The 25980-nt window shown below is 43.9% G+C and overlaps 1 protein-coding gene across 3 annotated transcripts; it reads right to left on the bottom strand.

The window, feature by feature from the left end:
- Positions 1-774: 774 nt before the first annotated feature.
- On the bottom strand, positions 775-25980 carry sec24b (SEC24 homolog B, COPII coat complex component). 3 transcript variants are annotated; one of them, XM_079745337.1, is made up of 24 exons: positions 25730-25980; positions 24182-24880; positions 23647-23814; positions 21564-21692; positions 20426-20509; positions 20133-20296; positions 19175-19359; positions 18662-18764; positions 17869-17995; positions 17517-17626; positions 15953-16065; positions 14910-15028; positions 14239-14294; positions 13279-13485; positions 12819-12942; positions 11608-11766; positions 8163-8336; positions 6926-7036; positions 6282-6457; positions 5591-5728; positions 5179-5283; positions 4687-4779; positions 3652-3755; positions 775-1727 (listed from the first exon to the last, which is right to left on the bottom strand). In XM_079745337.1, the coding sequence occupies exons 1-24, from the start codon at positions 25830-25832 to the stop codon at positions 1613-1615; spliced, it is 3666 nt and encodes a 1221-aa protein (XP_079601463.1). In that variant the 5' UTR covers positions 25833-25980; the 3' UTR covers positions 775-1612. The 3 variants fall into 3 exon arrangements, with proteins under 3 accessions (XP_079601463.1, XP_079601465.1, XP_079601464.1); XM_079745339.1 differs by having other exon boundaries at positions 17869-17992; XM_079745338.1 differs by having other exon boundaries at positions 23647-23811.

The raw sequence follows: 25980 nt of genomic DNA, 5'->3' as shown, positions 1-25980 counted from the left end.
TGGAGAGGGGTCTCCTCCCCGCTGCTCCCCACTCCTCCTCCTCCCCCCCCCGAGGTACTTGAACTCCTTCACTTGGCCTAAGGACTCATTTCCTACCCGGAGTAGGCAATCCACTGGTTTCCTGCTAAGAGTAATGGCCTCGGAATTAGCAGTGCTGATCCTCATCCCAGCCACACAACACACTTGCTTTGGAAGTACAGAGATTGGATGTTCCCTGAGGAGTGATCTCCTCCCCCATAGTCCCGCAAACCATCCCACAGTTTCTCCGGGGATACCGGTCACAGGCCTTCTCTAGATCCACAAAACACATGCAGACCGGATCGGCATGCTCCAAGGCTCCCTCCAGGATACTTGCAAGAGTGAAAAGCTGGTCCATATTTCAATGTCCTGGGGCCCCGGGCTTCCTCCGGGCAGGGATTCTTTCCCTTTCTTGATTTTTTCATTGGGGTCTTGGTAAGTCTGGCCCCTGACCTGAGACCACTCGGCCATGGGCGACCCTATCAGGAGCACAAGGCTCCAGGCAACACAGCCCTTACGTTCACAGGGACACGCAAACCTCCCCACCACGATAAGGTGATGGTACCAGGAGAGCACTTCAATTAACAAGAAATGCTCCCACTGCAGACTTATTAAGTTTAAATTAGAAATCAACAAAAATATAGAAAAAAGTTTAGAATTTTGTATAAGGCCAAATAGGGCATCAATAAATGAATCCGTCAAGTAATTAATTTCTCTCTTTTATTTATTAAGCTTATTTCATAAATTATCTCACATAAAAGTTCCTTTTCAATAGTTACAAAGTGGGCTTCTTTATGTAGCGCCTGGAAAAATAAACGAAAGACAAAACAAATGAAGGTTGACTGAAGGAGCTGGAAAAGCAGATTGATCCCAATAAAAAGTTAGCTTAGCAGCCGTGTGTCAACGTCATGCTAGCAGCAAATAAAACAGTTACATAAAAGGGGGTTGTTCTTAAAAGCACATGCTAAAAATATTACTGTAGAAGGAATGCTAACTTCAATTCTCCAGTGTATTCAAAACAACAAATTAAAACAAGGAAAAGGAGAAAAAGTACTTACAAATAAAAAGGTAAACAGTACTAGTTACAAGGGAGGCTCACCGAAACAAAACAAAACTCAAACTGTTGGAAATGGCATTTTTTGTTGCTTGGCTCTCCCGGGTTACTGCCGGAATTAGCATGAATAGCTACATGAGGCTAACGGTAGCTGAGAAACAGCAAACTGGTGGAGGAGTTTTGACACTGCGCCTAGGAAACAATTGGATCTAACTAGATCCAATCCGTTCTGGGCCAGGCGTACTGGTTCCTTGCCTCGTGTTCTACGTTTCCCTCTACAGCCACCTGCTGCATCGTCATGCCACCTCCTTGCTGACCACTTAGAGCAGAGGAAATTATCCATCGATTTGTGATTCTCAAAAGGGGTAACCCACAGTGTTTCGATGCCTACTGCCAACAGCATTATTGGCTAGGGTTGTAACGTCGGTATGCATGGCTGCCTGTTCCTTCTCTCTGTGGTCCCAAGGAGGAGGCAACATTTTGATCACATTCTTCGTCCTGTTCCAGGGGGCCGGGACTTCCTGTCTTCACCAGGAGGACCTACTTGGACATCTGCTGCAGGAGATTCTGGAGGAACTCGTGGTATGAGACACCCATCTCCGAGCGGTCCTCTACCATGTTCTGGAAGAAGTCTAACTTAGCAGAGGCATCCTCCCTAAAGAGACACAAGCACACCAGGCATTACAGGGAGATTAGCTTAGATTGGTCTCATTCAACATGGCAACATTGTTGGTCTGAACCAATGGTTCCCAAACTTTGTGCAGTCATATACTCCCTGTGACAATTTACATCCTACCGAGAACCCCCAGGATCATGGATAGCTCACAAAATAGTTTTTGTTCTTAATTCTGCTGCATAAACAAAGGTGAACACACATATAGGTACTGTGGCTTCCGGCCCCGAGAACAACAGGGTTCAGTTATTGAAGGCTGGTACATTACTAATGGCTTGCTGCTGGCCATGCCCATATATGGTCACCTTCCTCTGCCACCAAATGGAGCGGTTCCTGTTACAGCTGCTCCTCATTGGGATAACGAGGGGACGGCTGTTAAAGGGCAACAGCATGCAGCTGGAGGGTGTGTGCCAGAACAGGGAACCCTACAGAGACTGCGCTGTCCTAGACCGACGACGTGGGAACACAGGAGATGACGGGGGTATCGACTCGCTTGGGTTTCTTTTTGCCCCCTCATCAAGAGGAGGTTGGCTTTATCATTTGGACTACATTTGCTGTCGTTTTGACCCCTTTTCCGGGGAGGATTCACCTTGTTTGAACTTTATTTGAGTGCCACCAGTTCCCGAGCCTATTAATAAAAGCTTGTGGATTTCATGCCTTTGGTTCTGGACCTTGTAAGTTATCCAGTTTAGCCAGGCGAGCATCCCCCATCCCGGGGGTTTGCCACAGTACATATGTTTAGGGAAAAAAATTAGCTTGGTTTCGTTTGTCAATGACCAAGAGCAAGCCGTGTAGATCTTGACCGAGTGTTGTTACACCGGATTGCATACATTTATTTTTGGTACTGAGCCTTTAGTCAGCCACAGCACTGTTTGGGAAGGTAATCCCTGATTCCTTTTGCAAACCCCCTAGATCAATCCACGTACCCCCGGGGGAAAGGGTACCCCACCTTGACAGCCGTTGGTCTGGACAAATTATCACGACTCCGTAATGTACCAAGTTAACCAATAGATGGTTCTAAGTATTAGTATATTATTTATCAAAAATGTCCTGCTATTTGCTGCAATTTTAATCCAGATTAGCTAAACACCAGACAGCTATAAGATCACACTGCTAGCATGCTAGTCAATGTAAATAAAGCCCAAGAATGTCAGAATGATAGCCTGCAGCCCTGCAGTGCAGATTGCGGTATTGTTGTACAATAACCACACCAACAACAGCAGTTAAAATGCGGGCACCATCCATCAAACCGAGTCTACCCTAACAATGTCACGTGACCCAACTGCAGATTTTCAAATTCCAGGTCCTGGCAGCTAAACGCTAAGTGGGGGCACTTAGATCCCTGTCTGTACACCAGCGCTCCACAAAGGCTGTGCTGTGTTTTCTCTCTCTCTAGCTTTGGGTCGGGACCTCAAGTGGGTTGTCCTGTGGTCATTTGGTTCTGCATGTGCTTTCATCAAAAGCAATTACAAATTCTTTGTATTGTAAAAGGTGCCCAGGTATATGAACAGACCAATAATCCCCTAAGGATTTGGGTACATGAATTTGTGTATTATCTAGTGTCTAGATTATCCAAACATCTATTGATATCACAGGCAGCAGTGGATGAAGTCAAAACGATGAGTGGGGAAGAAGGTGACAAAACAGATTGGTTGGGGACGTCAGGTTTTGTTTTACAGTTCATTACATTTCAGACAGAGCAGGCCGACATTTGCGCCACGCTCCCAAATAAAACAGCCCACATAGACCTAGTTGCTCGAGTGACTTCTAGCCTAGAAGGTACTGGGTTCCACCCCCATGTCCACCACTTTTTTAAGCAAGATGCAAATTGTAAGTAGTTACGGATAAAGCGTATGATGGATGACTCCAGAGAACATTGCAGCGTAGAGGAGCACGTGGGTCTCACCTGACGATGTAGAACAGGCAGCTGAACGCCCGGTTGTCCTGAAGCCAGTCGAGGAACGCCCTCACCCTCTCCGAAAGCTTGGTCTCTAGCTCTGGGATATCTGTCTGAGATTCAGGAAAAACTAACTTTATTCATACAGTGCTTATCGTGCAAAATAGTACCAACAAATAGCTTTACAAAGGAATTACCACAACTTAAACTGAAAATGCACAATTAAGTGATTATAAGAAAGCTATATATTAAGTAATAACAAGAAAGCTATGCTAAAAAGTTACCTTTTTAGTACCTTTTTTCACAGTACCTCTAAATTAAGGGATTATAGTCCCTAAACGCTGTGTCTCAGTAGGATGAAGGAAGACAGAGCTAAACATATCCCACTTATTGCTAGAAACAAGAGGTCCGGATCTCAGGAGGAAACTCATCTAGAGCCAGGCTCTGGGCTCTGCGGTCTAAGGGGGAACATGCACAAGGGCTGGTATGTTAACTATGTAGGTGGTTTAGGTTCCCAGCCCGTCTATCCAGATATGTTGTTACTATATATGATGTACTTACTTTCCCACCAGGGTTAGGGGAGAAGGAGAGAGGGGGATTTTGGTGGGGAATTTTAAACAGCTATTCCAGCAGTAATATCTACTGCTGGCTGTGTAGGAGAAGCCGAGGGGAGGTGGAAGTGATAGCAGAAGAGAAGATAGGTGGAGAGAACAGGAGGCAGAGTGGAGAAGGATGAGGAGAGATGTAGCATTTACCCAATTGTGTAGCATCTACAGTAGCTGCTATCTTTGCTTTACACGGGGAATGGGTTAGCCTAGCGATTGTAATACTTGCACTTGGTTCTATGAACATCTTTACTGTACCGACAGCGATATATTGTTTCACTTCTTATGACAAATGTACTTATTGTAACAAATGCACTTATTGTAAGTTGCTTTGGATAAAGGCGTCTGCTAAACGCCCTAAATGTTAATGTAATGTAGAGGCGGAGGTGAAATAGAGGTGTTATAGAGGTCCGGAGAGGTCAAAGTTTAGGCTACTAACCATATTAGGAGGAATAGAGGCATAGTTGGGACACCCCAGGACATCTCTGATGAACATCTCATTCACACACTTCCCGACCCACAGGTACAACACCTGCAGAGAGACAACAGATGGAGTGCGTCAGAATGGAGGCATGTGTTAAAGAACGCCCCATCACCCGGGTTCAGCCATCAACTTAAACTGATTCATCTAGAGGCTGGCAATATTATGGGTCAGTCTTTCGCTCTATTGGACAAGTCACTCCGACCCCATTGTTTGATGACCTGGGATTCCAAAGCTGCTAATAACAGGTCACATGTAACCTATAATGGGCAATTTGAGTCAATATTTACATCTTATCCTGTTTTCAATTTACTTTAAAGTCGAGATTTGGAACAGGATCAATTCAAGCAAAGCCATATTACCCACTCCATCACTTTCAATAAAAAAAAAAACAGAAAAAATGTTTTTGGGTTTGGCTTTGCTTTAACATCAGGTGGCGGGGGGTCTTACGCTGCCACAGTCCAGTAAGAAGGCTCCGTCTCGGCTCAGCCTCTCAGCTGACAGGTGGAGCAGGCGAGGCTGAGGGACCACCGTGTCGTTCAGATGCAGGGCACCCTGTACAGAGGAGGGGGAACAGCATCTTTAACGCCTGAGCATAACCAAGCTAGCACTGTTCACCATTCAGTTCCCGTCTCAACAGTAGTGGCTGACAGCGGGTTCCCATACATCGTCATTAAGGAGCAGGTAGGGTTAGGGATTTTGCTCTCGGGTGCCTAGAGGTAGACGAGGACATCGGGGACCGAACTGAAATCAAACCACCAAGCCCCCCTAGATTTCCTAAACACTAATTATTATAATAACCTTTATTATACAATAATCGTAGGTGTCTAAACCGGTGGGAGTGTGGAAGGCGGGGCGGTACCTGGTCAGAGATGGTGTCCATGCGGTACATGTCTGGGTAAACCATGCGCATGATCTGCTGCAGCGGCTGGGTCTTGAACTCACACATGGCGAAGACGCGGTCGTCCAGACGCGTGCTCGTGCCAGTCCGCAGCGCTTTCTGTTGGCAAACACACTCAGTCTTTCGTTCTCTCTCTCTCTCTCTCTCTCTCCCCCTCTCTCTCTCCCCCTCTCTCTCTCTCTCCCCCCCTCTCTCTCTCTCTCTCTCCCTCTCTCTCTCTCTCTCTCTCTCTCTCTCTCTCTCTCTCTCTCTCTCTCTCTCTCTCTCTCTCTCCCCCCCCCTCTCTCTCCCTCCCCTCTCATAACAGGAGCTGTTAACGGCAGCTGTTTCAAAAAGGCAGAAGTGTGTTTTACTGAATCCACACCAGTGAAGAAAAACTAGTCTTTAGAAAATACATACACACCCTGAGCAAAGGGTGTGTAAGGGTGTGTACCCTGAATACACACATATGTACAACGTGCCTTTGGGACCGTATGACTGAAACATAAATATGTGTGAGTTATATTTCCAGTCATGGGCGTGGTGTACTTTGTGAGTGTGTGGTTAAGTTTAGGGTGCGGTTCATTGGCTTCAGAGGTATAAATGTCTAAAATAAATATTGTGGCTTATTGTGTGTCGATATATCTATAAATAGCCCGTGCAGCATCAGCACCTGTTTGAGCAAGGCCAGGATGTATAGGGGGAAGAGGCGCAGGTTGTCGGGGGCGATTAGCCCGTGCTGCTGCAGGGTGGACACGGTGTTGCGGTACACCCCTAGCCCGTCCACCACCGCGTTGAGCAGGGCGTCGCGGGCGTCCGACAGACTGGACGACACCGAGCGGTCGATGGCTGGAGAAAAACAATGACCCCAGACACCGTCATGACCAGAGTTAAAGACCAGAGTTTTAGTTTAGTACAGGTTATGAAATAGCCTTCGGGTTGTGAGACATTGCTGGCTTAGGAGTTGCAAATATTGATATATTTGATGCTCGTGTTTTTGAAGGGTAAAGGGCCCTTAAATAGAATAAGAACGGACTGCCTAATGATTCGTATCAATGAGCAAACAAATGCTAACTACTTGAATTTCAGATGGTATAGAAATAACCATGTCAAAACATAGAATTTTTAAAACACAATAGTGAGGATAACAAATGCTCCAATGAAAATGTGAACTATGTTCCAGGCGTCTGTAAACAAACAATTGAATCATTCCGTTTCACACACTTGTCACAACCAATTCCATTAAAACTTAGTTATTAAAATGAAGCAAAATTTGCTATCTTCTTTGGCCTTTGGGGCGGTGGTAGTGTGACTGACCCATGTTGGCCAGAAGGCAGGTTATGGCCTGGACGTCAGCCCCAGCGAAAACGTCACTCAGCTGGCTGACTACTGGGAGACAGAGTGTGTGCACCCGGATTCGCCTCTTGCCTGCACACAGTAGGGGGAGAATTACATTGGTTTGCAGTACGTACATGCATGAGTTTTAATGTATGTGGTTGTGTTCATTCATGAATGAATTAATAAATAAATTAAATGAATGCATGTAGTATGTGTACATTGGTGTATGTATCTGTATATTTGTGTATGCATCTATGGGCATTAGGGATGTGAATAACTCAACATTTTTCATGGTCGAATAATCAGTGGGTGGTATGAACGAATAATCGATTATTCGATGTGTGCCATTTGACATTTATAAAGGCAGCCATGGATCATCGACAAGAAATCCCTTAATATCTTAAAACGCAAAAAAAACAACTATCTGCTAAGTAGTTCCAGTCAAATTGTCTGTTCAGCCTTCAAAACAAGAGCTGGTAAATTGTGAAAAATGAATTAAACTGTAATCAGACAACGTGGTTATATGCTATAGACTCTAGAGTATCTGTGGTATAAAGGCTGGGACGAATTTCAAATTATAAATATGTACAATGCATAACGTTAGCTCTCTGGCTCATAGCTGAGCGGACTAGAATACCTCCCGTTGCCAAGTCGTAGCTAAGGTCCGTCCTATTTCCTGGAGGAGTGAACAACGTTTCCGTTGCATAAGAACCTTACGGGAGGGTAATGATTGTTCCAGGTAATAGTCAAAACCTCAGGCGTTACCAGGGAAACAAAGTTATGGCTTGTGAAAAACGTTATATTTGTATTTTAAAACGCATGAATAAAAATTAATGGTCTTAATTTATTTTCTATGGCAAGTGGCCATGGTATAAGCGGGATAATGGCCTTCGAGGTGTCCATTATCAGGAATTAATGGGCTTCGTGGAGGCAACCGTTAACACAGAGGCAGGCCTCCGCGTCATCCATTAATTCCTGATAATGGACACCTCGTTAGTTCGGTCCGTTAATTCTTTTTTATTGGAATGGAAAAAAAGGTTACCGGTCCAAATGTTAAAAATCGTCTTTGACCCTCGGGAACGAATAATCTAATATTCTGACCCATCCCATGGATGTATAGAGTGTGTATTCTTCTGTACCCCTAAAGGTGTTCATCGGTGCAGCCTGGGTATGTGTATATAAACGTGTGTATCTAAACTTATGCGTTGGCGTTTACCTTTACTGGAGGTGTACAGCAGGGCAGCCTGGAAGCAGGCCAGAGAAGAGTCCACCAGGGAGTCATCGATGGACATCTGGACGGCGAAGGCAGAGTCGGGGTTCACGTTGGCCAGGGAAAGCAGGTCTGTGGAGCGCACGAAGAAGTTCCCGTGGAACGTGTGGATAGACAAGCCTGAGGAGGTGAAAGATTGTTAGAGATCAACAAGAACTTTTAAACCAGTGCGTTTAGACATGAACTAATAATCAGTCTTAATCTGGTACATTCAGTTACGTAAACAATAGGCCTATCCCCAACTAAGAATTTCAACTACCGGCAATCCATCCAGACTATATTATATGTTTCTGCTATCCCGTTCCCACAATTTACACATTATACTTCTAATCTACAATTTTAAAGTTATATTGATTGGAGACATTTTGAAACGCAAGACGTATGACGATCTATCGACAGATGTGATGCAGCCTGATGGCTTTGCTAGGAAGCTCCCTCCTTCTCAGCAGGTGTACACCACAGGACACACTAGGAATGCTGATTGGGTCTTTACTTTGCAACGTCAGATCACTGTAATTGCTGAAACCCTACACAGCTTCCAGTCTGAAACCTCATCTGTTCAGAATGCATCTTGGCCCATGAAATGAAATGACTGAATATAGCAGATTGCCTATTTTATAAATGTTATATACTTGCATGATTCTAGCACTTTCTGGGTTTTATTTTTATGGTTTAATGCACTTTTAAGCATTCTAAGTTGCTTTCGACAAAAGGATCAGCAAAATAAATGAAAGAGTGTTGGACATATCGTCCAACACTCACATATTGTCTAATATCTTTCAAATTATAAAAAAAAGATTTTAGGTTTTCACACTAAATAAGCTGTTATTGAGATTTATGTTTATTTTAATTAACCACCACAGCAGTGCTATGTTGCTTTAAATTTCATCTCGATATTCACATCAATGTGTTCCTGGCGGGCGGTCACAACTGTAAAAACACTGAGAAACCAGACGGTGAACGCTGGTAAACTAACCTATAATAGTTTCAACAACAATGAAACATCATGAGACTATAATAAATATGAAACAAAAGGGAGATTATAATAAAGAAGAAACCTGGGGAGACTAATGACAATGAAACCTGGGGAGATGGCAATAACAATGAAACCTGGGACTGTGCCTGACCTCTTGAGTTAACAGTCCCACAGCTAATGGGAGACGTAATGTGAGATGTTGCGGAAGGAACATATATTTATCTAATTTAGTTAAATATATCTGCAACACAATACATAGACGTCTTTAAAATAACGATTTTTTTATGTTTCAAACAAATAATCGTACACGTTGCACATCTAAGGGAATTGGTTTATTCCCACGGCATAATGTGGTAGAGAACCGTATGGCATTTCTTTCCAATATACTGGGCCATGACCGTTCCGACGCAGCCAGGCTGCCCAGGGCGGCTGGGGTTTGCATTTTCAGTAGAACTGCAAATGTGTTTGTCTTTAACTGATGCCAAGCTTTTCTTGAGTCGATCACACACACACACACACACGTTTATGGCCCATTTATTTTTATATTATAGCCTACCGTAAAATCAGACTGTTTCAGATGGACAGCAACCCACACAATGATATCGCTTATGATGAATTCAGTTTGACATTCAATATTCCTATTTTTTGCTTCCTAATCTTAGTATCTCATTAACAGTCAATTTATTTCAGATTAGTCTTGTTAACACATTGGACAATATTTCACACATATTTCCAAGAGTGCCACACGATGTCCTTGATAGTTATAAAAGAATGCATTCAATATCAGTAGGGTTTTAATTTAGTGAAATATTGTTTATTGTCCCGTCTTTAGACATATAATCTTAAATATGTCCATTTCACAAGCTACTTGTCCTGCAAGAGAATATCCTCAAACTAACTATCATCGCGGTGTGCCTCTATCTAAACCTTCCTTACCCTTTAGGCTTATATATTGAGAGGAACAAACTAATTATAACGAATCAAGCTGTTGAGAACTCTAGAAATACTCTTTGTGCAATGTGATGCGTTTCATACACTAGAACGCAGTTTATCGTATTTTAGGTTGATATATTCCTACAATTTGAGAGACAACTTCACGCTACGAAAAAGCAAACTGGGATGATGACACCGCTTGCCCTGACCTTGGAGACGGTTCATCTCAGGTGCGTCTCAGCACAGCCTGGCACGTTTAGAAACGCTGTCAGCACGGCACGGTGCGTCTTTGGCCAAAAGTACCAACGCCAATAGTTCAAACAATGGAGTTTATCTTCTAAGCAACACGTTGGTGCCGCAATATCTTTCAAGTGCACAGATTACATTACATTTATTTAGCAGATACTTTTGTCAAAAGTGACAAAAGTACATTGCATTTTCAGTAATGTATAAGCTAAAATCAATGTCTTCATTCATAAATACATCCTCATTGGTGTAAAATCACCTCCGCCAATAATCTGACTAATGTTTATTATATTTCTTACATTGAAAGGGTAAGTCCTAAGGAGGCATCCATGTTCTTACGGACAATGAAAACCTATAACGGCCGAGAGGGATATACAGCTCTAGGTAGCACTAGCAGGCTAAACGCATTTTCGCCAGCGCGACTTAGCGCAACGTAGAAGAAGCTTGTTTCTGCCCCAGCAAATTCGATAACCTGCACTGCACTTTCCTTCATAATGCAAGATCAGGATCATCGTTGCCCAAAGGCGAAAAAGGGAATTAAAAAGCAACGTGACCAAACATCACGGTAGCTTTTCCCAGGTTTAAAGAGCTAATGAAGGATTCAGATTAACAAAGGGACACTGAAGTTGCCTGCCATCTTCTCGACAGGTAAATCAATGTTACGGTCATTACATAGGCAGCATAACAGTAGAACACGTAGAGTTAAAAAACAGCCTTGTTGGTGGATAGCAGCATAGGCTGAAAATGCACGCACATCGAAAAATAAACTAATAAAGAATGTATTGCTACTAATTTATTAATTACACATCATTCATGGGTTGTAGAGCAATATAAGCACAAGTAAGAATTTTTTGTTTGTTGTGTGTCAAGTTGTTAACTGATGCTATAGGCTAGACTACAACATAGTAATGAGGTTACAACATCCATTTTAAAAAGCGAGCACTATTCGTTTGAATGCAATATACAATTTTACCATTAGAGTGGAATAATTCCTACACAGTGTCCATTTAAAGTAATTTCATACACCAATGAAGAATCAAAAAGTGCAAGAATCATTTAAATGCATTCAATTACACAAAATAAGCAATGCAACAGCCTTTCAATGCCTCAACACATAATCAATAGGTAGAGTCAGACAGAAAGATAAATAGATGGGCTGTTTTTTATTAAAAAATACACTGAATCAAAACTACCAGCCTCTGACCTTTAAACTCTTAACCCCTGACCCCCGGGTACCTTTGGTGCAGCGTATCCTCATGACGGCCTCGAAGCCAATCTTGCGGCTGAGGTATCGGTCCAGGTCCTTCCTGAACTTGTCTCGCTGGGCAGGGTTGTGCACGTGGTGGTAGGACGGGTAGTAGAAGATACTGCCTGCCGAGTACTTAGACACACACGCTGAGGAGGACAAGAGAAGAGGAGGACGGAGAGGTGACGGAGAGGTGGCGAAGAGGAGATAACATTAGAATATGATTTAGTTAAAGTAGAGGCTGCTTTCAGGCCCTTCCAGTTATAAAAGATAGTTGTGGGAAAAGAGTTCATAACAACAAGGAGTAATGCTTTATATTAAGGTCCTTTTAATAAGCCTTTGTTAATAGGTAATAAGACCGTTATATGCTTATTAACATTACTTTTTGTTAAGACTATCTATCTAGACTAAGTATTAATAACATAGTGACAACTAACAACATTAACAATGACATAATAGATAAGTTAGTAAGACTCAATAAATGTGTTTGTAATGATTTTATTAACAAGAAGAAACTCAAGACTTTTATTAATGTTATCAAGCAATCAATAAATAGTTAGCTGAATAAAAATTCTTATCTCACAAAAAAAAATTATATTATTTACACTTAAATATAGTCCTAACACAAATTAAGGTTAATAAGCATAAAATAAGGGTCTTATTACCTATTAACTGGCCTCAAGCCTCAGATATACAGAAAGAGCTGCTGAACAAACCTGTCACCCCTGAGGAAATCACACAGGCCGCCAATGAATTACTAAACAACAAAGCCCCAGGGCCTGATTGCTTGATCCCCGAATTTTATAAAGCCTTTCCGTGGCCTCGTAATCAACCGTTTGTTCCATATGCGGTCAAACTCCTTTGAACTTGGGGCTCTACCTAACGCTATGATGGATGCAAACATTTAAAAAAAGGCAGCCCTTCGGATGACTGCGCCTCCTACAGGCCGATTGCATCGCTCAACGTTGACCGGAAATTACTTTCTAGAACACTGTCCAGGAGGCTCGAAGGTAGTTTTGAGTCGTAGTTCTTGCAATAATATAAGTAGGCTGCTAAACCGTGTGCAGAATAGTTCAGGCAAAAGCTAAGCACGCAGAATGAAGCAGTACTCATAGTGAGTCTGACGGTGCACCCTTAAGACAGTAAGAACATACGTTGAGATGATAAGAGATACAAGGTGTGTTGTGTGCGTGCGTCTCACCAAGGGTGGCCAGGTCAGAGTACTGGGAGCTGAGCAGGAAGAGGTCCACAGCGATCTGCTGACCAGAGCAGTCCAGGGCTAACTTCTTATAGAAGTCAGTAGCTGGTCCGAGGTGCTGAACACCCTGAACACATAGAGGTAGACACTGAGGTTAACACAGCATCTTAACCCTCTATACTATGCTCAGCCAACTATCTGTATCTTGATACTGGAGAGCAAAGGATAGAGAGTGTGAAAAGCTGGAGGCTATACGGGTTTACATCCCCTTTCACTCATGCAACACATGCCAGAAATTCAAACAGCCTAGGGGCAAGGGCGGTACCGTAATGCCAGCAGATCCGTTCTGCTTATTTCCCTGTATAAGACGCAACTTTACTGGTAAAAATTACGGCACATTCAAGGCTGCACAACGTAGGGTAGTCTGATGTATGCTGTGCGAAAGGGGCCTATGGTTGGGTACCTTGCTGGAGGAGCGCTGGTTGGGGTCCTCTCTGGACGGTAGCAGCCCAGCCCCGAGGGAGGGCAGCTGGGTCTGGAAGACGGAGATGCGCCCCCCTGTGGGGGACATGAGCTGGTGGGCCGCCTGCAGCGCGGGGCCCAGGGCACTGTGGGTCACACGGCTCTCCCTGAACATTGAGGGCAAGGAGCCCAGCAGGTCCTTCACCAGCTGGGGGGGGGGGGGGGGGGAATAGAAGAAGAGGGGAGGAAGAGGGGGAGGAGGACGAGGAGGGTCATAAGTAATGCATTAAAGTAAGCATGAAATAAGCTTCTATGACAAGTATGTGCTCCGCGCACACACACTTAAAAAGTAGAACCTAGAGATGCGTTTTCACCAAAATGACCCACAACTTTTGGTCCCAGATATCTCAAGGGCGATAAAGGTTTGTCTGTGTTTCCACCGCTGTCTAAAGACCCGTGAAGATTGGACAAATTAAGGTCATTTTACATCAGGCACGTAACGAATAAAGGATATGGAAGAGACAGACATGAGAGAAAAATCTGACCAACAAAAAAGAAAGAATGTACAGCAAAGTCGGGTCTCGGATGCAGATGTTGAAATGGCTGAGATAAAATGCTTCAAGTACACAACCAATCAGAGATGTTCAGAACTGCAAACACCACCCCCAAAGTTTCTGTATTTTGAAAGTACCATCTCAAGCAGGGCCCTTTGGGGCAAAAATAATGTCCCAAGAACTTAATTTAAACCCTGGTCCCCCCCATTGCAACGCACCTAGTTCATCCAAAAATGTTGTAGTTCCTGGGTAAAGTTTCTGTGGCGTAACATATAACAATATATCAATTACAAAACGCCCATCTTAATACGTATTGCGACAGTATGGTGCAGTGATCATGATTGACAAACTAATTGATACGGCATGTATTGACTGATAAACAAGTAGATTCTGTCCGCAGTCTGTACCTCCAGGCTGTCCTTCAGGTTCACCATGAGGCTGTCATGACACGGAATGAAGATATCTGCAACATAAAAATACAAATAAACACAATCAACACATGTCTAATCGAGTCCCCTCACTTGGAATATAGTAGGTGGAACAGCAGCAGAGAAGAAAGGCATAACAGTTGCCATACGAAATAGGAAACAAGAGATTTTTAGGGTCTTTGTGGTTCTGGGTGAGGCCCGAGATTTTGAGACTAATTCAATAAAAGTTTTGACTTTGTTTTTGTTCTGCAGCAGACATCTGGTATTCCACGCCCCCTGGTGTTGTAGTGGTGAAGGTTTGGCGTTAGAGGAAGAGGATATATGGGATCAAGCAGTTCTACTATGGTATGCCAGATCATCTAGGGGGCGACAGCGTAGAGCCTGGGCCAGAAAGTAACGATTTAGCTGCGCCTGGTTACATTCAAGGAGATTTCTACCGGGGAGAAACTAATTCCCTCGACTGGCTGAGGCTTTGAGAAGTGGATTTAATATGTTTATTTCTGCAGCAGCCAGGCTTACAAGGGGTTGATTTGAAACCTTTGACAAATTATCTTTGTTTTCTAGCAACGATTTTAACCTAGATTTGGAGTTGGTTATAAAATTTGACATTATTAATCTGAAATTCAATTTATGAGGTCATGTGGTCGTACCGTCAATGTCTGAGACCACAAGCATCTGAGGCTGGGAGAGACCCTGCTGCAGGTTGTAGAAGTGGACCGTGCTGTCGAACGTCAGGAAGCCCACCCGCATGCGCGTGTCTCCCGGCAACCTGGCGCCAAACACACACAAAAATGTAACTCACACCTAAAACATATCGGGAAAAATGTCCTTTGTGTTGTTTCAGCCATTTACAACCTCAGTTTAAATTAAATTATAAAGATGAGTATTAAGATTAACTATCGCAAGACGCTTCCATATTCATAAGTGAACCACACAGGGGACCAACTGTCAGCACTGATCTGCGCTGTGTATGAAACCTCTTGCTGACGCAAACAGGCAACAAGACAAAATAAAGGGACTAACTATAAGCCAAGAATGTCATAAATGATCATTAAACGCAGATTAGGTTTTTTTATATCTTACTTCCCCTGAGCTCTCACTCCCAGAGCTAATGGAAGCAATAAAATAATATAGTGACAATTCAGGATATAAAATTAATGAAAGTAAATGTGAGTCTATATGCATAGGTAAAGAACTGACAGATTATTCCAAAGGAAACCTCAGATTAAAGTGGAACCAAGAAAAACTAGGAATATTTAGGAATAATAATCCATAAAAATTTAAGAACAGTTTATGAGGTTGATTATCAGAACCTAGAGAACAAAATCAATCTTTTTAGTAGAGTAGATACAATTAAAATTATGGTACTCCCACAATTCCTTTTCCGTTTCCGGAATCTGCCAACATCAATTCCTTCCCAAAATTTTAAAAGATGGAATGGCATAATAACTTATTTTATCCTTTTTAAGCACGATTAGAGCTTGCCTGCCTTCACACTTGAGATATGATTCTAAAGACTGATTTGTGTGACTAGTCTATGGATAAATCTAAAATGTTAAAATCAAAGCAACACTATTGGATCGAGATGACAGGAAAACTCTTCTACATAGTGATGCCCCGATACCACTTTTGCACTTCCGATATGGCAGTTTTACTCTTGGCATCTTAATTGGAATGTAAATTTGACACTCACTTGTCCAGGTTGTCAAGCAGGGAGTCGCAGAAGTGCTGGAGGTAGCCGCCCTCTATGGCGTTGTGAGACACGTCCAACACAAACAGGTAAACGGCAGGCTGGGGAGGACGCAGCTGGGACACATAGGACCAGATTAACATCACATTGTGCTGAACACATTGGACAAGAATAAGATTGACCACATTAGATGTGTACACAAAGAAGCTGATGTGACGGCCCTGAGCAGTCCTGCTTCCCTGGTTCTGCTGGCCTCGGTTCTCCTTCCAGGGAAGCTGATTGCCTGGCCCCTCCAACCTCATTGAGGGATCCAATGTGGCCTCGCTCTGCTTTCCTCTAGCTTTTGTTGCTTAGTCTTAGTTTGGCTTAACATTTTGTTTCATATCACTCAAAAACCTCCCTACACTACAGATTGTAGCTGCCATTTAACTGTCTGTGTGGACCTCCCTTCTTGGTTGTGCTCTTAAACGAGCGAGACACAACACACTTTCCGCAACGTGACATAACGTAACGTTGAAGAGCCAGTTCAACGTTAGTTTATTTTTTTTAATGGAAATTTGTCCTATATGATCGTCAAAAAAGTAATCTATGAAAAAGTCCCAATTTTATTCTATTTTCCAAAATGTTAATGTCGACGTGTATAGCTCTGCCTGGGCAGTGGTTAACTGCGACGTCCGAGAGAAAGTTTAGCTTTTCAGAAACTTATTGTATACGGCTATGGTGTGTGTGTGTGGTGAAGCTCCGACTGAGCAGCAATTTACTGAATACCTACCTGCGTCTGAGGGTTAGGCTTCCCGGACCCGTATAGTATGCTACAGTATTGGGATGGTGAAGCTCCGTCTGAGCAGTGATTTATTTAATACCCGCGTCCGAAGGTTAGGAATATCAGACACTTATAGTATAGCGTTGGGGTCTTTGGCGCATTTCATATACAACATTGGTCAAAACACATTTTTCACTGGCTCTTTAAACAGTAATGAGTATTAATAAATACTCATAATCGGTAATAGCAAGTACCCTAATCTAAGAATTGGTACTTGGTCCGAGAAAAAAGTGGAATCGGTGCATCCCTAGTGTGAACCCATTGACCCAGATAAACACATTGTATGTGTACCCTTTGAACCAGATTAACACAACATTGTAAATAACACATTGAACCAGATTAACATAATTTTGTATGTGAACATATTTAACCAGATTGACACCAAATTATATGTGAACACCGGGTCACATTAACACCATATCAAATCTGAACACGTAGAATCAGATAAAGACACACATGAAAACATGAAATCAGATTTAACCAATGAATGTCTCGTTGTATGCACAAACACTTTGGATAAAACAACACACTGTTCACTGTTCACAATACGTACATGCCATCTACTGGACAACCTAGACCTTGACACAATTTATCCAACACAGCTATTAAAAAGAGGAGAGGAAAGAGAGCAGAATTGGAGAGGTGAAGAGAACAGGACAGAGGAAAGAGGAGCAGAAAGTGAGGTGACGAGAAAGGAGAAGAAGAGAGGAGAGGAAAGAAGACAGGAGAGGAGAGGATTCCAACCATGTAGTCTGAAGAGGCGATGAACTCCACGGTGGCATTCTGAACCTCTGGTCTCTTGTGGGGTTCACCATAAGACCTGGTCACCGGGTTATACATGAACTCATCTGGGACTGGAGAGAGGGAGAGGGGAGATTTATTTTTAGAGATTATCCATCGCAGAGTTTTTTATTATTAATATTTACAATATTAATAATTAATAAGGAAAGCGAATGGGGCAAAAACACTAAAGATCGACCACTCCAAAACTTAACACCTGAGAGTTGTCAAATTAATTTTGCGTATGAAAGGACGGAGGTCTGCAAAATGTTTGGTACCGCTCTGACCACAGGGGGCACTATAGCTCTGGTCTTACCATCATTGACCCGGTAACAAAGGTTACATTTCCACCGCCGCTGGTCCAGAAACGACACAAAGGGATTGATGTACGTCCGACATGACCGGCAGCGCACGATGGTGTTGGACGTGATCACTGGCAACTGCTGCGAGAGAGAGCAGAAGTCATGCGAATCTTGATTTTAAGATTCAGTATTAACACATTGCTCAATATATTTATTCAGCATTTAGTATTTTTCGTGGTTTAATTTTTACCTCAAATAAAAGATACAGACAATTTGGCAGATCTCATCTGACTCATCTGACTGAGTCTTAACTGTCTTCTTTGAAAAAGAAAGAACCCTAGGGCAATGCACCCCGGGTTTTTAGGGCAATGCACACCAGGTTTTTGGGGCAATGCACCCCGGGTTTTTGGGGCAATGCACCTGGGGTTTTTAGGGCAATGCACCTGGGGTTTTTAGGGCAATGCACCCCGTCTGCTGCACCAGTTTGACTTTGACTGGCAGACTCACACGAAAAGTGAAGGTGCACTTTTTTTTTTTTTTTTACTTTCTGGAGAATCATTTTTAATCCCTTGTTTACTAGTTATGCATATTTGTATACATTTGTCTATATTGTACCTTGATGTGTTTATATTTATTTAATGTTCTAGCTTTACATTGCACCTTTCATCAGAACACTTGCTAGAGTAACTTCCCCAAGGGATTAATAAAGTGTCCAGAGTCTGAATCCAGTCTTTTGTGTGGATGGATGAGTCTCTCCTGTGGCTCCAGGATGCACGGGGGTGGTACCAGGTTCAGGTCCAGTCTTACCTGCAGGTCTCTGAAGGGGTGGAGCAGTAGACCCAGGGGGAGGCGGGCCTTGTTGAGCAGGGCCTGGGTCTGGGGGATGCTGCTCAGGGTGCACCGGAAGGTCCTGGGAGTGGAGAGGAGAGTAAAGGGTTAAAGAACCCTTCAGGAAGTCATCAGCCAGCACTAAGGTTCTGGGGGCTATCCTCAATGTCCACACTCTACCTGTAGGCGTCCTTAAAGAAGTTGCCCCTAACCCCTACCTGCACCTTAATGACATGTATGTATGGCTTTGGATACAATTCAACGAACTACAATGTATGTGTAAAATAGAAAAACTAAGGTAACACAATGTCCATTTCGTATTTAGTTAGTTAACACATGGTGACGCCCTGGTAATAGTCAAAAACAGCCCATGAACATTAAGTCAGGGATGTTTCAGACAAACGTTGCATGTATCGGCCATCGCCTTTGAACCATGTTGTGTCCCATCCGGCTAAATGGTTGTGACCCTCCCGTTGGCGTGGCAGTACTCACTGAGGGCTGCAGTTGACCTTCCTCAGGTCTGGGCTCAGGTTGGGCTCTGGGGCCTCCAGCGGCCGGGCAGGAAGCAGGGACCTTTCATGAAGCAGGTTGACTGGCATCAGGGCCTCCATCTCCAGCTCTGGCACACCGCTGAGGCCCCCCAGAGCCGCAGACAGCTGGGACATGTTGGGGAAGGGCTAAGGAGACGAGAGGGGCAAAACCATGTCAGACACAATCGAGCTTAGCCTCTTTAAACCAGGAGTTGTAAAAACTAAAAACTAACACACACACCCGTATATGATGGTGGTCCTGTATTGCTTGGGGTGAAATTCACAATGTGAACACCTGCGTCAAGAATGTATGCACTCATGGTATTGAAAAACACTTTGTATCACGCAAAAATAGTGCATTTTTATATTTAATTGTATTAAATAAGATAAACAATATATTAGCAAGGGAAAATACATCACTAATATATGCTTTGCAATTGACATTTATTAATTTGAGGTTTTCCAAAGCTTGTAGTGAAAACATATACCTACATGATTTACACAATAGAATAGAATTTGTTCATCAGAACTTACGCCATATTCAGCTAAGGGCCCGTGTCCACACAGCGCAAGTGTCTTTTTTCCATCGCTCTAAAAGACAAGCTCCTTATTTAAGACCGCTCCGCCTTTTTTGTGTGGCCACTCTCAGAGCTTAGGGTTGAAAATATCTAAACTTTTCAGAGAGCGGTTGGTGTCGTCACTGCCGCTCCTTTTCAGGCAACCAATAATATATTAGATGGGCTCGTCACCCTTGTAAACAAGGAAATGAAGGATATGTAAAATATAGATTACAAAAAGAAAACTACACGACGCTAGTCTGTCACCCAACGACGGCTAGAGTGATGCAATGTTATGTTCTCTCACGGCACAAGCTCTTCTTCCGAGCGCTCCACTAGCGCCCTGGTCGGCTGTTGACTCACCTGAGCGTACTGCTGGGGCTGCTGCTTCCCATAGAGATCATGGGAGGGGGAGGAGTCCACATGGGACGCTGGGCCCTGCTGATAGGCTGGCTGCATGCCAGGGTAACCATAGTTATTGTAGGGTGGGCTGTGGTTGGGCATATCACCGGAGGGGGGTATCGAGTCTGGATGAGGGACCAAGAGAGAAATAAAAGAAGAAATCATTTGTTTATTATGTGAATAATGAAATGTAGAGAAACTCTATAACAGTATGATAGTAGTAGTTTAGATGAATGAAACAGTGGTGAGTGTACCTGGATAACTGCCCCCCTCCAGACAGTCAAAGTTGTTGGGAACAGGAGAGGCACTGCCTGTAGTAGAGGAGGAGGTATCCCCTCCTGAGGGAGCGAGAGTGAATGGTCCATCAGAGGGGACGGCAAAACGGAAAGAAAAGAAGGAACTTGAATGACCTGAACAATTACATTGTGAAGATGAGTTTTACAACACATTGACAGAGAAAGACGGTAGATTAATGTAAGCATTTAGCACGAGGCTAACTTGAATAGCGTGTGCCAGGAGAGAAATAACCTTTGACCTAGTGGAATAAAAAGCTAAAATTATGGTACACACACAGAGCAAGGTAACTCAATGAACTAAGGCAAGCGTCATCATCTCAGAGCTAATTGGCTGGGTCATGATACAATCCTATCCTGCTAATCCCATTGGCTAACCTGGGTCCAGGATGATCTGGGAGAGACAGCGGGACGCAAAATTACAAATCCTACTATGGCCACGCCAATATTCTGAAAAGACACGCCCGCCACTATTTTCTGATTGGTCCGCCACACACGTCACCCCTATCTTTGATTTTACTGTCTATAGACTACCACGCTTTTACTGGCTTGATATTAGCTGCTATGGTTAGGGTTAGGGGTTAGGGTTAGGATTATTTTGTGTTAGCGAGGGTACCGTAGAGTTCTAAAGCGTCCAGTTGAGTTGCATGCAACCCAGCCAATCGCAGACAGAGTAGGGCGGGTCTTGGCGTGTCCATAGTAGGATTCGTACATACGCCAGGGGGACGGGGTTAAAGATGAGGGACCTACTTATTGCTTCCTCTTTACCTCCCATTTTATGGAGACAAACATACAAACAGTCTGTGTTTGTGTGTTTGGAACTGGGTACCGAGAGAAATCACCGGGGAACAATATTATTTACAGTGTAGCGCTTTGGGGATTGGAAACAACATGCCAACCCTGAATAGGATAGCCCCAACGGGACTTACAGCATCTCGCTCTGGGGAGCGGGACAAGGCTAAGAAGAGCACATCTTTTGTTACATCAGATGCTAAATAAGAGTCCACTACCAGGGGGGGATTCTGCCATGGGTAACAAAAACAACCTAAGTGAGATATGGAGGGGGAGGGGAGAAGGAGGTTTGAAAGCTACGGCAGACCTGCTTCCTCATCCTCATCTTCATCGTCGTCCTCCTCTTCCTCAGAGCTGGAATCGGAGGGACCTGCAGCTGGGCTGGGTTCACATGCCAGGCTCCTGCTTCTGTTAGCAGCATAGCCATAGTGCATTCCTGTTGGGAGGAGGGGGACAACAGTCAAGGATAGAGGGGAGGAGAGACCAGCTGTAGTCGTGTGTGTGTGTGTGTGTGTGTGTGTGTGTACCGTTAGTCCCTTTGGTTAAAAGTGTCAGTCTAACGACAAAATCTATCTAATCCACAGACTTTTAATCACTTAAAGTAAAAAAGGTCTGTCCCACAGTAAGCAAAAGCCATCATTAGAACCAGACAATCATCACTAAGGCTATGTGTAAAGGCCTCCACTGCTATACTCAACACACCAACATTTGCATCTTTGTTGGTGGAAGCAGGCTTTCCCAGTCAAAAAGTTTTGCCAGAAAAGAAAGAAAATAATAAAAAAACTCTGTTTAAATTATGCATAAAAGCCTGTCAGTGATATTCAGACCTACTATATGAAGCATTGCTAACAGTAAGAAAAACCTAATCGCAACCATTAGAATTATTATTATTTTTTTATGTGAAATTAAAAATAAGTAATGTACAATAACCCCCCCCTCAGCCCCAACACCAGTCCACCCCATCAAAGCACAATACTAACCCTCACTTTGGCTTTACTGTTTAGCAGCAGTCTGTCTATACAGCAGTCTTCCTGCTTTGTTTAATTAAAAATATATAAATAACTTCAAGACAGACAACTAAGTTAACTATAAAAAACTCAATAATATCTCACTGATAACAATCCGACAGTTAAATTAAATAATGACTACTCCTGTTGCGAAGGCAGCTGGTGTTCTTTTCGGGACCAAAGGGTACCGTGTGGAGCTCTGTCTGGCCAGGGGTGGACTGCGCCGTCCGAGATAAGTTGAGCGTTTCGGACACAGAGTATAATTCTAAGTGGGCTGGAATTGAATCTCCGTCTGAGCACTGGTGTATTTACTGTCCATGTCCGAGTGAGGGTTAGGCTTCCCGGCGGACACTGATAGTAGTATTTCAGTGTCACGCATGTGTGGCACATCTCGCATTCAACTACGCTCATACAACAACAGTACTTTTTTTTTTAATTACAGTATTTAAAATCCCAGCTAAAACCACAGATTCATTGGCTCTTAAAATTGACAAGCTAACCTTATCTCCCGCATAATTACTTCTATGAAACAGGCTTCTTACAGAGTGTTCTCCACGCTGCCTGGAAGTGGAGCTAGCAGTTTGCGCGAGCAAACGAGAAGGTCTAGCAGCATCAGCGGAGTGGAGCAGACAGAGGGCCAAGTCATGGCCCACTCTACTCTGCCTCTCATCTGCTAGTACTCGTTGATACCTTGGATGAGACGTTATCAACGATAACGTCCGTCCGTCTGTCTGTCCCCCCAAAGTTTGATGGAAGACGAGTTCAAATCTGGGTGAACGTGGTGATTTAATTAATTTAGCTTTAAGTTATATCAGCAATCATGTTGCAGGGGGTGTGGATTTGCGTGGACCTGTAGACGTGCGGTACATCGAAGGGGTCTCTACTGGAAACAACCTGACCAGCGGAACCACAACAAACGTGTAAAGCTGACATTAATATTTGATCAAGAAGAGGATTGATGACTAAAACGATGGCATCGTCTTCCCATTGTCCGTATCCCTCCTTGGCGAAAAGCAAACTCTGCCAGCACTTTCCCGTAGCCGGTGGGAAGACTGGCTAAAATATCCTGTCCAGACACCAACGTCCTTAGAAAAAGTGTTTATAAAAGGTTTAAAATGTGTAGACTGGCCACTGTAAGAATAGATTTGCTCAAACCCTTCTCCTGAATACTCACACACGAAAATTAGTTGACCTTCAGAAGAATATGTCTGTAACAAAACAAGGAATACTGCGTAACTCCAACCCTCTGGTTTCCAGGCCAAGGCGCTGTGAAAAACTTTCAGCTATAGCATTTATTAACTTCTGGATCCAAGATTAGAAATAGGCTAGCAATACCATTCAGTTTGAATTTACAGCGTTACAAAGTTTAATCTCTTGCTTTACCTTGCTGGTGTCTTGGGGAGGAGTGGACTGAAGTGGAGGTGGACCCCGACGGGGGTCTGTCCCCATCTGCCATCATGTTACCGTAGGGGACGCCTTGGTAGGGGTCATAGATTGCAGCTGCGTGGCTGTTTTGGTCATAGTGATGTTGGTGCGATGTGGGTTGGTCTGCTAACGGTGCAGAATCACAAACTACCGTCAGTCAATGAAATCATTAGGTTACGAAATTGTTCCTAGTCTTAATTTAGTCTTCAATTTAACAGACGCTTTTATTCAAAGTGACGTGCAAAGACTTTTGAAACACGTCATAAGTAAGGCTGAGGGCGTCTGGCTCTAGGACACCTACAGATACATCTGTAGGTGTCCATACATTGGGCTTCAAACTCAGAACCCGCTCTCCTAAGAGCCCTTGAACAGTCAAAAACCCTTACCACTAAGAGTATCCAATATGATGTAAATCAAAATCAACACCATGGCTACTGTCAGAACAATCCCCGAGGATGCACCTGGGTTCAGGGTTCCAAGGGGTAGTATTCACCTGGGTGATGCGGTTTCCCGTTGTCAGCTGTGGACGTCTGATTTGTGGGTGGCGCCCCACAGAACTGCTGCACTGCTGCTGTGGAGAACGCAGGGGGAAACGAACTAGTGTCGGCTGACGTCTGGGGATGCTGATGTAGCGGAGCCCCCACCAGCGTGGGCACAGCCCCGGGAGCCTGGCAGGGAGACTGGGACGACCGCAGGGTGCCGTACTGGCTGCTGCCCGGAGCCGAGGGGTACGATACAATAGGGTAGAGGGGAGCCCCCACGCCATTGGCTGGTGGCTGATTGATCTGCTGCTGCTGTTGCTGTTGATGGGGCAGTTGATGTTGCAGTTGCTGTGCTTGGGGAGCGTGGTACGTCTGCTGTCCATAGTACGAGTCAGGTGTGCAATACAGGGCCTGCTGAGGTGGTGGGTCGTACAGAGCGTTCGTAGGCAGCGGTGGGATGTACTGCTGGGCAGCAGCAGCAGCAGATGGATGAGGGGGTCGGACGGCTGTGGGTGCTACATTTGGCGGTGGGTGCTGTTGAGAGAGGTGGGGTTGGTGGTGCTGGTTGTTTTGTTGGTGAAAGTAGTTAGTAGTGTGGCCAGTGTTAGTGAGGGGCTTGGAGGGAGGGGGTCCGCTGTGAGTTTGATGCAGGGGTGGGTGCGGATACGGACTGGTCGGTGGGTACATGGCCGGGTATGACTGCTCCGAACCTGAGGACCAACAAATGGAAAGACTCAGTTATCCTATGGGGGTCTACATACAAAACATATCCAAGGAAATCTAAATCCCTCTAACTTTATTCACATTTCGCAAATGCCTCAAGCATGGGAAACAGCAACAAGATCTAAGAAAGTGCATCAAATAACCGTAAACTGAAATGTAAATGAAACAATCAAATGACAGAAGATGGCATCGCTATGTTTCTCATCGGGTAAAAATTACAATGAGCTGAAATAATGACAATAGTATTACCATCACACTGAAGGCACGGGTTATGTCATAAATAAAACACATAAGCGGAGTGAGGGGATGCTAACTAACGCTACATTAAGAGAAGCTATCTTAGCAATACTAAAATAAAAGCAATAACAAAACAGACATAGAAAATGTCTGATGTGAGTGTTATGTTACCCAAAATATAATGATAACCATAATCGCATGATGCGCAGCGTGTGTCAAGACACCTTGCAGGCTAACAATTAGGCTAGCTACATCATCTATGCCTGACCGGAGCTAGCACGCATTAAGCCCGCTAGCAAGCAATCAAGATGCTATCTGGCATTAGTTTCTTTTAACGCTAAACAGAGCTTTAATGCTATGCTAACATTAGCAAAGCATTAAAGCTCCGTATGAGTGTGTACTTCTGCCAAAGGTTGTCTTCCTGAATTCATAACAAAATATTTATGTTTTGTATTATATCAATGACCGTTATATCAAACAAGGAGGACTTGGAAACATATAGCAAGACAATTCACAAAACAATATTTTTTGATGAAAAACTGGTCAACTTAAAGTTATTTAGCTTATCGGCTAATCGCTATCAAGGCGGCCTGATTTACCATTCCGGTAAGCAGGCGCAGCGGCGGCTGAGCTCGGCGTTGAGTTCTGGTTGTAGCCGGCGGAGGTGGAGGTGTTCCGGTTCGTAAAACCCGGAGCAGACATTACGCTCGGTGCTCCTTTCCTTATGGCCGCAGGGGTGAATACGAATACATGAGAAACTGTTAAATAATTATTGATTCTCCACAAAAATAATCCGGTTGTCGATGGGTGGGAGTCTTGATTCTGGGGTTATCCTCTTATCGGAAGCGGC

This window comes from Pollachius pollachius (genome assembly GCF_949987615.1).
Source record: "Pollachius pollachius genome assembly, chromosome: 10".
In the NCBI taxonomy this organism is placed as follows: Eukaryota; Metazoa; Chordata; class Actinopteri; order Gadiformes; family Gadidae; genus Pollachius; species Pollachius pollachius.
This window is presented reverse-complemented; position numbering and strand designations above follow the sequence as displayed.

What these genes read in the sequence shown, in the direction of transcription:
- sec24b (XM_079745337.1), bottom strand. Translation starts at nt 25,832, where the DNA reads ATGTCTGCTCCGGGTTTTACGAACCGGAACACCTCCACCTCCGCCGGC. An exon ending in TTGTTACCGGGTCAATGATG is followed by an intron (nt 17,627 to 17,868) that starts GTAAGACCAGAG and finishes CCCTCTCTCCAG; the next exon opens with TCCCAGATGAGTTCATGTAT. An exon ending in ACCTGAAGGACAGCCTGGAG is followed by an intron (nt 13,486 to 14,238) that starts GTACAGACTGCG and finishes CCCCCCCCCCAG; the next exon opens with CTGGTGAAGGACCTGCTGGG.